The sequence below is a fragment of the Rhinatrema bivittatum genome, chromosome 4 (assembly GCF_901001135.1).
Source record: "Rhinatrema bivittatum chromosome 4, aRhiBiv1.1, whole genome shotgun sequence".
In the NCBI taxonomy this organism is placed as follows: domain Eukaryota; kingdom Metazoa; phylum Chordata; class Amphibia; order Gymnophiona; family Rhinatrematidae; genus Rhinatrema; species Rhinatrema bivittatum.
In genome coordinates this window covers 289928241-289940787 of record NC_042618.1, presented here as the reverse complement: position 1 = coordinate 289940787, position 12547 = coordinate 289928241, and the positions used below count along the sequence as shown (strand labels likewise).

Genomic DNA, 12547 nt, shown 5'->3' with positions numbered 1-12547 from the left:
GATGAACTGGATTCACCACTGTGTTAATATTATTTTTTGAATTTTTATTATATTTATGTTTTTGATATTAAAATGTATAATATATTATTTAATCTTACATGTTTTTGAATATTCACTTTTATATAGTTAATTATCTATTTATCACCTTTTTGTTTTGTGTAACACATTTAACTACTGACAATTAAAATGTTGAAGATTCATAGTTTAATATTGACTAGACTCTTACACTGTAGATATAATGCAGACATTGGTGTACATATATATTAGTTTTATGGAATCAATAAAGTCACAGCATAGTTGCACTGGTAACCTTTTAATAGACTATAACTGAAAAGTGTTCAATTTACATCCATATAATAGGTACATAATCAATCTATCTTTGGCCTGGAAGTCTTTACTTATGAGGTTTGCCCATTGCTTTAATCAAAACTATGTGGACAGTTTTGCTTTCATAATTGCCCCCTCAAAAATATCCACACAAATTTGCACCTGCTTTTAGTGCAGGTACTCTTTTATGGGAAAATAACATGTAGTTTTTGAACAACAAAAATTATGCATGTGGTTGCCTTCCCCAGCCTAATCCCATCCAGAGAATGCCTACAAAATACTGCAGGTAAACATGCACACGTTGTTGACATAGACATTTACTTTGACTGCGTAATCAGCCCATTTTCATGGATACAACATTGTGAAAATTGGATTCATTATTGCCTTCTAAAATGTGATATCCTTTATTTTGTTCAAGTGCTTTTAACTATGAAAAGAGAACAACAGATCTAATTATTTAGTATAATATAAAACAAAAAGATTTGTTGTACCTGCAGTGCCTTCATAGTTCTCTGAGTCAATGTTCAGGAAGCTGTTCACCTTCTTTACTGCTCCCATCTGTACCTCCAAATCTGCTAAATTTCTTACAACCCAGTTTAAATAGTTTGTTATCTGTATCACAATATAAAAGTCAAATTAGTTACAATGATTTAACAACTCATTGTTGCATTTCCCACTTAAAACTATGAAACATCAATATATTATTTTTCTTAGTTATGGTATGATGGTAATTTGCAGCACTCATCATAGTACTAACATTTGCTAAAGTCTTTAAATGAGATGTGTATTCACAATCATCCTTACCGAGGAGATCCCAAAAAGAGCAGATTCATTTCTTTTTGATCACTCCAAGGGATATGTAGTGATTTTCTCAAATCTACCTGGCTAACAATGTTTTATTGATGTTTACTCCAGGAACTTGTTCAAACCCCTTTTAAAACCAGCTCTGCTAGATTCCTTGACCATGTCCTTGGGCAACAAATTCCACAACTTGAATATGCACTGAGTGAAAAATGTTTTCTCCATTTGGTTTTAAATTTGCTACCTGTTAGTTTTATGGAGTGTCTCCTAGTACTAGTACTATTTGAAAAGGTAAATAACCATCACCTATTTATTTATTCCACATGATAGAGTCAAAAGTAGAAAACCATCCAGAGCCATTTATTTTTACTGACAGGTCCAGGAGCTTAGAGGACTTTGAGGCCTCACTAGGACACCTGGGATTAAAAGGCAAGGCTAAGGGGGAGTCAGGAAGAAGGTTAAAGTGGGGGAGGGGTCAAAGGCCTGATGGTCCAAAACCCTGAGGGAAACTTTTGGAATAAAGGCAATGTGAATCTTTATGCTTTTTAAAAATTTCATTCAGAGGGGTTGGCACGAGAGGAGAATTACCATCAGCTCTGTTTTTGGAAGCTGCCCTTTTGGGGTTGACAGCATTGCTGAGTGACGTCACTGGGAGAAGCCAGAGTTTTCCATTAAAACATCTTGGCCTTTGGCGCTGTTTGGGATTCTGTGTGAGAGGGAAATTACAATCAGCCGGTTTTTGGAAGCTGCTCTTTTGGAGCTGAGAGCACCGCTGAGTGATGTCACTGGAAGAAGCCAGAGATTCCCCATAAAACATCTTGTCCTTCAGCGCGCAGCCATTGGTGTGCAAAGGGACTTGCCCCTTTGAATGGAATTTTTGATGTGGAACTACTCCCTCCAATCCGATTAAGAACTCCTTCTCTTGTTTGATTGCTTTGTGGTGGTTACTGGTTATATGGGGAAAAAGAAGAAAGGATCCTTAATGCCTCTCCCATCTGATTCTATTAATCCTTCCTCTAAATCTCGGCCTCATCTCTAGTTTTATGTTGCCCCAAGGACAACCAACATCATGGGGCAAGTCATCTTGGCAAAATTAATGCCACTGTTAGTGGTGATTCTGTGTCCCTAAGCTCCGAATGCTCAAGTCAGGTCCCAGGCTGGAAATGAAACTCAATTATCCGAAGAGGTTCATGATTCTATTCCTAGGAATGGGCATATCCTGGGATCTTGTCAGATTGATCACAGCGATATTAGTAGTATTGTTACTTCAACTACTGTTACCTCTAGAGGATTACAGACTGTGAACTCTGACTTTAATCTAACTAAGCCTGGAGTAATTACTATGAATTCTTTATGGTCAGCTATCATGGGAATCGGCTGTTCACTTTTTGGGAAAATTGATTCTGTATTATCTAAATATGAAGATCTTCAAAACCAAGTTGGATTTCATTATCAAAAGTTTCAGGGTCTTGAAGAGAAAGTAACAGATAAGTATGAGAAAAAAAAAGTGCAAAACTTGCTGGGCAGACTGGATGGGCCGTTTGCCCTTCTTCTGCCGTCAGGTAATCCAAAAACTCTATTCGATATTGTTAATAAACTTACAGCGGATCCTGTTCCAACTGAGACCGACCTAAATTCAAATTTAAGTCAAGATCTAGCTCTTTTCTTAAAAAATAAAATTAATCAGATAACTGCCAGTTTAGATAATAGTTCTTCACAAGAAGTAAAAATGAATAAATATGATCATCCTACTTGGGAGGAATTTAATGAAACTACATTAGATGAGATCTCTAAATTAATTTGGAACTTGAACCCAGCTTTACACCCTCTTGATTTGATCCCAATTTCAGTTTTAAAACAGATGGAACAAGTTATTGCACCAACAATTATGAAAATTACAAATTTATCACTTGGGGATGGTTCCCTTCCCATAGAATTAAAGAGAGCTATAATTAAACCCATTTTAAAAAAACAGGGAATGGACAACAAAATTTTGAGTAACTATAGACCAATCTCAAATCTCTCACTACTTGCTAAAATTATTGAAAAAGTGGTACTGAAACAAGTAAATCAACATTTAGAAGACAACAAAATTTTATATCCAACACAATTCGGTTTTCGAAAAAATTTGAGCACAGAAACTCTGCTTCTTTCTTTACATGATTACATTTTACGAGATTTTGATACTGTGAAAAAATATTTACTGCTTTTGATCGATCCTTCAGCAGCTTTTGATACCGTTGACCATAAAATTATGACCCAAAGATTATGCAAGATTGGTATTTGTAAAAAACCACTAAAATGGTTAACTTCATTTTTACATAATAGAGCATATCAGGTCAAATTAAATAATTCCACTTCCGATGTCATTAATCTGGAGACAGGCGTCCCACAGGGCTCTGCCTTGTCACTGATTCTATTCAATATCTACCTACTCCCTCTCTGTCACCTTTTAACTGGACTTGGGCTAAAGTATTTTTTATATGCCGATGATATACAGATCATAATTCCTATTACTGACACAACAGAGACTGCTTTTCAGTTAGTATCATTATACCGTAACGTAATTAGACAACTTTTGAACCAACTAAAACTTTGTATCAATGTTGCAAAAACTGAAATAATCATGTTAGACAGGAAAACTTCTCTAAATACTATCGGGCGGATTTTCAAAGCCCTGCTCGCGTAAATCCACCTGGATTTACGCGAGCAGGGCCTTGAGCGCCGGCGCGCCTATTTTCCATAGGCCGCTGGCGCGCGCAGAACCCCGGGACGCGCGTAGGTCCCGGGGTTTTCGGAAGGGGGCATGTCGGGGGCGTATTGGGGGGCGGGGCCGAACGACACGGCTTTTTGGGGGCGGGGCGGGGTGTTTCGGGGGCGGGTCCGGGGGCATGGTTTCGGGCCGGGGCATTCCGGGGGCGTGGCCGCACCCTCTGGAACCGCCCCCGGGTCTGGTCTCGGCATGCCAGCAGCTCGCTGGCGCGCGTGGATTTACGTCTCCCTCCGGGAGGCGTAAATCCATGGATAAAGGTAGGGGGGGTTTTAGATAGGGCCGGGGGGGTGGGTTAGGTAGAGGAAGGGAGGGGAAGATGAGGGGAGGGCGAAAGAGCGTTCCCTCTGAGGCCGCTCCGATTTCGGAGCGGCCTCGGAGGGAACGGAGGCAGGCTGCGTGGCTCGGCGCGCGCCGGCTGCCCAAAATCGGCAGCCTTGCGCGCGCCAATCCAGGATTTTAGAAGATACGCGCGGCTACGCGTGTATCTTATAAAATCCAGTGTACTTTTGTTTGCGCCTGCTGTGCAAACAAAAGTACGCGATCATGCAGTTTTTCAAAATCTACCCCTATGAACTTAGTATTCAACCATGAAAACCATCAAATTAAATTGGCATCTTCAATTAGAGATTTAGGAATATATCTTGACCAAGAGCTAAATTTTAAAATGCATATTGCAAAAAAGACAAAGGAAGGATATTTAAGTTACTAGTATTGAGAAGACTGAAACCACTGTTAAAATCAAAAGATTTCCGACCTGTACTTCAGGCTCTGATTTTTCAATCCATAGACTACTGTAATTCATTACTCTTAGGTTTACCTCATACAACAATCAGGCCACTACAGATTATGCAGAATTCCGCTGCTAGACTACTGACAGGTTAAAAAAAAAAGGAACTCATTACACCAATTCTGCAACAACTTCACTGGCTGCCAATCGAGCAGCGAATACAGTTTAAAACCTTATGATTCCTTCACAAAGCAATACATGGAGAATATGTGGAATGATTGAACGCTGCGATAAGGGTACATACCCCCCAAAGAGATTTAAAATCTGCCAACAAAGGCTTGCTGTCCATTCCCTCAATAATTTCTGCAAAGTTAACATCAGTAAGGGAAAGAGCATTATCACTTGCTGCACCAAAAATCTGGAACAAACTACCAGTAGTCATTCGGTTATTTATTTATTTATTTATTTATTTATTTTTAATTTTTATATACCGATGTTCCTGTAAAGAATACATATCGCACCAGTTTACAAGGAACTGAACAGTCGCCTCCAGGGTGGAAATACATTAAAACAGTCAAATAGAATCAAATAGAATGATATTTCGAAAAAAAAGTTAAAATGTGGCTTTTCCAACAAGTGTTTCATGATGGTGATAGCAATGGGTGAAAAAAAAAAAATAAGAACTAATAGCGGAAATGAAACATCATAGAGCTGGTCATTGTGTTAATGTTTAGTATTTAGAGGTCTTGTTACTAGGTAATTATTATAAGAATTGTATGACGTATAACCTATTAGAATTGTTATCTTACTAATTGTAAGTGTTTGATGTTAATTTTATCTGTTTTTGTGTAATTCTGTAAACCGATATGACGGTTCCCACCAAATACCGGTATAGAAATTTTAATATATAAATAATTAAATAAATTTCTATGTTTCTATAATGCAAAAAAAAAAAAAAAGTAGCAATGTTAAATTTCCTTGGTTAAAAATAAGGATTGGTCTAGTCATCAAATTGAAAATCTTGAAAATTATTCTAGATAACAATTTAAGATTACTAAATTTTCCAAAGGTAGAATTAATATTTTCCCTCAATTTGTTAAATAGTTTTATCAGGTAATTTTAAAGATACCTGCTGACTCTTTTTCTCCAGTCTCTAGGTTGTTCTAACTTCCTGATAGATCTAAAGGTGAAGGAGCTAATAGGAATAATAATTCTGTATTAGGAAACTCTGTAGATAATGTGGATTCAACTGCCCTCCTGCAGAATTCTCAGCTTGAGATTAAGTCCTGTGCAACCTCTTGTAGTGGTTTTCATTTTGGAACCTGACAAAGGGTGGACATTAAGGGGCGGATTTTCAGAGCCCTGCTCGCGTAAATTCGCCCAAAACCGGGCGGATTTACGCGAGCAGGGCCCTGCGCGCCGGGAAGCCTATTTTACATAGGCCTCCCGGCGCGCGCAGAGCCCCGGGACTCGCGTAAGTCCCGGGGTTCTCGGAGGGGGGCGTGTCGGGGGCGTGTCGGGGAGGCGTGCCCGGTCGTTGCGGTGTTTCGGGGGCGTGTCGGCAGCGTTTTGGGGGCGGGTACGGGGGCGTGGCCACGGCCCGGGGGCGTGGCCGCGCCCTCCGTACCCGCCCCCAGGTCGCGGCCCGGCGCGCAGGAGGCCCGCTGGCGCGCGGGGATTTACGCCTCCCTCTGGGAGGCGTAAATCCCCCGACAAAGGTAAGGGGGGGTTTAGACAGGGCCGGGCGGGTGGGTTAGGTAGGGGAAGGGAGGGGAAGGTGAGGGGAGGGCAAAGGAAAGTTCCCTCCGAGGCTGCTCCGATTTCGGAGCGGCCTTGGAGGGAACGGGGTAGGCTGCGCGGCTCGGCGCGCGCCGGCTATACAAAATTCATAGCCTTGCGCGCGCCGATCCAGGATTTTAGTGGATACGCGCGGCTCCGCGCGTATCTACTAAAATCCAGCGTACTTTTGTTTGCGCCTGGAGCACAAACAAAAGTAGGCTATTCGCGCGCCTTTTAAAATCCGCCCCTAAATATGTATTTCCGAATTAAGGAATGTAATTTTCTTGGAGGTAAGGTTTCTATTTTCCCTGATGTTGCCAGGGTCACCTAGCATAGATGGAAATTATTCCTTGCAATGCGACAGAGAGTTATAATTCTGGGCATTCTTTTTGGTTTATGTTTTTCCTGTAATTGTCATGTTAAGTGAAATGGCAACAAATATGTTTTTTTGAGCCTCAATTGGAAGGTTTTCTACCTAATAGAGAATTGACGCTCGTTGTGAGTTAAGATCCATGTGTATGTATTAACCTGTGTAAAAGTAAGATTATAAGCTTGTGGTTTTTCTTTATTTATATTTTGGTACCCACCATTTTCTGGTCTAATGTTTCCATTTGATGTATTTGTGAATAACTAATTTGTTTTTTGTATTTTTGCTGGAACTTTACTTGAATCTCAGAAATGTTATGACTTATACAAATTTAAATTTGATTAAATAAAGAGTTAAAAAAATGTCCTCCACTGGGGCCTCCTCACAGGGCAACCAGTTGGATGGAACAGCAGTTCTCACAAAAACCATGGGTGGTACTCAGGCCACTCTGACCCTTTAGCTTCTCCCCAGGAGCATCGGCTTGCATGTCAGCATTTAGGTTGCAAAAATCCAAGTGAGCAATACAGTATAGGAGGATGAAGTTTTGTGCACAAAACAAGATCTATCGGTGATCATATGTGATGGCCAAATAAGTAGACAAGATGATGGCAAAAATCAGAATGCTTGGGTGCTTGGGGAGAGGAATAGGCAGCAGGAAAAAGGAGATGATAATGCCTCTGTATAAGTCTCTGGGGAGATCTCATTTGGAATACTCTGTGTAGTTCAGGAGTCCATACCTTCCAAAGTCTATAAATCAAATAGAGGCAGCCAGAGGGTTGCTGCTAAAATAGTCAATGGTCCTCATCATAAAGCATATGGAGACATATTTAAAAATCTAAACAAGTATAGCCTGGAGGGAAGAATAGCAAAAAGGGATATAACAAATATTTAAATGCCTCCAAGGAATAAATGTACAGGAGGCGATGGAAAAGAGGCTTTGGAACAAAGCGATCCTTAGTAATCTAATGAAATATTTCTTTACTGAAAGAGTGATGGATGCATGGTACTGCATCTGTGGAGGCATGGAATTGCTTTGGCAGAGACAAGTGCCATTATCAAAATTCAAGATAGCATGGAACAAACACAGAGAATCTCTGAAGGATAGGAAGGGAATATAAAAGTTGGGCAGGAGATATCAGTAGCCAGACTGATTGAGCTGTATGTTTATCTTTTGTCATGTTTTTATGTTTCTTAACACATCTGCAAAAACACTGTGTTTCCTCTGTCACAATACTGTCATCAGGAAAAAGTCATATCTTCTGGCCATAAATATAATATTCAAAGAACAAAAGAAAAGTCTCAACATAGAATTCTGACTGATTCAAAGACAAAATAAATTAGGAGGGTGGCATGGTTAAATATTTCTTCAAAGGATCCCTCTAATAATGTTGTGATTTACAGGGAATGGATGGGACTTGTCCCTGTTTAGTAACCACAGGAGACCTTAACCTGCATTTCTAATTGTTGCACCCGTTGGTCGCAGACGGCTGCGACCTTTCATGCTCACCTCTTTTTTCGCTGCACCATGTAATCTGGGATGAGTGGCGGCCTCCGCCAGTCACCGCCAACCTCCCTGATGTTCCCCGGGATGACATGGGCGCTGCCGACCGCCATCTTGCTTCTGGAGTCACATAGGCGCACGCATGCGCGGGCCACCTATATACACGTCATGGTGGGAACCTAGGGGGCGTCCCCTCCGGATTACATAGACTCCCTACCTGTACTTAAGCAGACCGGCACGATGCACTGACAAGTTAGCAAGGAGTTTTCCTCATTGCTGAATCCACCTTACTTGGACTATCGGTTCCAGTTCCTGGCTTACTATGGGAATGCTCTGAGTACCTACTCCTTGGGGGCTCTTTAGCATTCCTAGGCTATCCGCTCCTCGGAGGGCCATTCCTGCCTTTGAACTCCTGTTTGTTCTACTGCTCAGGACTTCCCTTGGAACCACGTATCGTGAGTACTTCCTTGTACTACAACTCTGTCAAGCCTTGCTGGGATTCCCTGCAGTGTACTCCGTACCTCGGGCGACTACCGCATCCTCCTGAGCAGGATTCACTTCACCATACCCTGCGCTACAGATTGCTGCCTCAACTTCCTCAGGAACCTTCTGAGCTTCCGTACCCTGACTACCTCTGACTACCTCAGTAACACCATCTTCGTACAGTCATCCTCGGCATACCCCATGCTGCGGGCCACTACAGGATCTGCACACCTGAGGTAATTCCTTCATCTCTGAGAAGACTGTCTGGCATACCCCGCGCTGCACATCTGAGGTAATTGATCCACTTCTGAGAAGGCTGCCTGGCGTGCCCTGCTCCACAGGCCACTACTGAATATCTACTTCTGAGGTATTACCCTGGGCATAACCTTTGCTTAAGAACTGTATCTCTACTGCAGTCCCCGCTCCATGTGTTCTGCTCAAGAACTATTCTTTAACTGCAGTTCTCTGTTCCATGGGTTCTGCTCTTTCTCCTCTATAATAAAGTCTCTATTACTGTTGTGTCCTAAGCCTCTGAGACCGCGCCTACCGACGGTGAGGCACACAGGGCTCCTCCCTATGGGTGGAGTCATCTCTCACCTTGGCCCAGGATTCACATCCATACCAAAACCTAACAGATTGCTAACTCCATGGACCCGGCTCAGGTCTCAGCCCTCCAGAGCATCCCTGGCCTGGCCCAACGACTCTCTGAACAACAGAGGACATTAGAAACTTTGGCTAACACCTTCAACCAGATGAGCTCTCGGCTGGACTCTGCCTCAACACCTGACAAACTCTCCGCCACTTCACAGGCATTGCCTATACGGCATTCCGTACCCTTGCCTGCACCTACACGTTTTACAGGTGATCCCCTGTTATGTAGGGGATTTCTGAATCAGTGCTGTATGCACTTCTCCCTGCAACCTACTTACTTTCCAGATGTAGTGTCCAAAACTACGTACATCTTGTCTCTTTTAGATGGGAAAGCCCTGGCATGGGCATCACCTCTTTGGGAGCGTAATGATCCAATTCTCAAAGACTTGGCCGGCTTTCTTGCATTCTTTCGTTCTGTTTTTGACGATCCCACTCGCAAGACTATCACTGGATCTGCATTCCTGCATCTCCAACAAGGTACAAAATCTTTAACTATGTTATTGAGTTTAAAACCTTGTCCTAGGAACTACATTGGGACCTAAATTGCCTAAGGACTATTTTCCTGGAAGGCCTTAACTTTCTTATCAAAGATGAGCTAGCAGCACATGAACTTCCCAACCACTTGGACTCTCTCATTGATTTAGCTGGACATATTGATCGTCGTTTGCGTGAGCGCTAACAGGAGCTTAAAGCTTCTAAGAAGATGCCATCAGGGGCTCCTCGCTCTCGTCCACCACCAGTTACCCAGACTATGCTGGTACCAATTACTGAAGAAGTGGAACCTATGCAACTGGGCCGCAGTCATTTATCCGCTAAAGAGCGGCATCACTGTAAAAGACTAGGACTCTGCATGTACTGTGGACAACCTGGTCATGCTGTTTCCACCTGTTCTATCTGACTGGGAAACTTGCAGACCTAGGATCCGCCAAAGGACTCCTCCTTGGTCTAACCTCTCCATCTCCTCCACTGACCCTTCCAGTCTCTATTAATTCCGAAGCCCTTGAGTTCCACACATTAGCCTTAGTGGATTCTGGTGCCGGTGGGAACTTTATTCTTAGACAACTCATGGAGCACCTACGAATCCCCACCGTTCGGATACCCACACCACTACTCTTGTCTTCTATCCATGGCGAGCCATTACCTGGTGAGGTCTTGTTTACCACTCAACCCATTTCGTCTCCGCAAGGGGTCCCTTCATACAGACCCCATCTCTTTTTTAGTCCTAGATAAGGCAATACATCCGGTGGTACTCGTATTACCATGGCTACAATTGCATACATCTCAATTTGACTGGAGCACCCTTCAATTATCCCAGTGGGGAAAGTCTTGCCATGGGAGATGTCTTGAGGTGGTGACTCCTTTGCATGCATGACCACTACCACATCCCTCCTGGGCCTATCTCCACAATACTCTGCCTATCAAGATGTATTCTCTAAAGCAGTGGCAGACGCTCTACCACCTCACTGATCTTTTGACTGTGCCATCAATCTACTACTGGATACCGAGCCTCCCAGAGGAAGGGTGTACCCACTTTCTCTCTCAGAAACCCAGGCCATCTCCTCCTATATCCAAGAGAACTTGGCGAAGGGTTTCATTCGACCTTCTAAGTACCCTGCTGGGGCCGGGTTCTTTTTTGTAGGCAAGGACGGCTCCCTTCACCCATGTATAGATTACCGGGGTCTGAATGAGATCATTATGAAGGTCCAGAGGGTCCATTGCCATTGATCTCCGGACTTTTTGATAGGCTCCAAGGAGCCAAAATATTCATTTTTCAATTTTACAAAGAATAAACTTTGCACAGAAACATGAGAATAATAAATTGTCAAAGAAACAATACAAAAAAATAAAATCTTAGTCCACCATAGAGAAGAAACAATGGGGAGCAGCAAATAGAGAAGAAAAAAGGAAATCCATGTGAAAAAAAGAGAAACCACTTTAACATGATTCCAATCCTGCATACATTAAACAAATTGTTCTAATTAACTGACGTGCCCTGGCAAACTTCTACTACTACTAGCTCCCTCACTAACTCAGTTAATCAACTTATCATTAACATCTGGAATTTTCCTGGCATCACTCAAAAACACCTCCATTCTCCCTATTCCCAAGAAAAAAACTTCTGACGTTAATCTCTTAAGTAACTACCATCCCATAGCATCCCTAGCTACCCCAGTGAAAATAATTGAATCTGTCCCTTTACACCAACTGAACGATTACATCGAGGATAACAACATCTTACACCCAAATCAACACGGCTTTAGAAAAGGTCATAGCACCAAAATACTTCTTCTGTCATCCTTTGACTCCATAATTCGAGGCTTCGACTCTAACAAAGACTACATTCTCATACTTCTTGACATTTCCACTGCTTTCGATACCTTAAACCATGAAATCCTTTGCAATAATCTTCAAAACATTGGTATCACCGGTAAGGTACTTGATTGGTTCAAATCCTTTTTTCACCATCGCCAAAAACAAATCAATCTCAACAGTACCATTCTAACCTATACCACACCGATTCTGGAGTACCGCAAGGATCCGTACTCTCTGCTATTCTATTTAATATTTAACTACTTCCACTGTGTCAACTTCTAGCAAGTCTAAATATAAATTACAAAATCTATGCAGATGACATTCAATTCATCCTCCCATATGATTCATCATGGAATCACACCTTTTCTCTATCCACAATTTACCTACAAACAATAAACATCTGGTTAATGCACAATCGTCTAACTCTCAACACAGATAAAACTGAAATCATACACCTGTCTACTGTTACGGCTGCCAGGCAGATATAGTGAAACCACAGTTTAGACCGCTTACCTGGTGTAGTAGTATTCGGAATGCAGGAGATCAATAATATATCGGAAGGCAGTCCGAGTCGGGGCAGGCGGCAAGCAGAGTAATCCGAGGCACAGTCCGGGTCGAGGCAGGCAACAAGCAATCAGAACCACAGCGAATAATCCAAAGGTCAGGCAGCAGGCAGAGTAGTCCGAGGCACAGTCCGGGTCGAGGCAGGCAGCAAGCAATCAGAACCACAGCGAATAATCCAAAGGTCAGGCAGCAGGCAGAGTAGTCCGAGGCACAGTCCGGGTCGGGGCAGGCAGCAAGCAATCAGAATCACAACGGAAATCC

General features: G+C 42.5%; 1 protein-coding gene across 2 annotated transcripts in view; it reads right to left on the bottom strand.

Moving 5' to 3' along the window:
* ABCC9 (ATP binding cassette subfamily C member 9) overlaps nt 1-12547 on the bottom strand; it is a 976112-nt gene that overhangs the window by 136484 nt on the left and 827081 nt on the right. For both annotated transcript variants that reach the window (XM_029600177.1, XM_029600176.1), the window contains exon 31: nt 819-939. In XM_029600177.1, coding sequence (XP_029456037.1) covers nt 819-939 — 121 coding nt within the window. The remainder of the gene's footprint in view (nt 1-818; nt 940-12547) is intronic.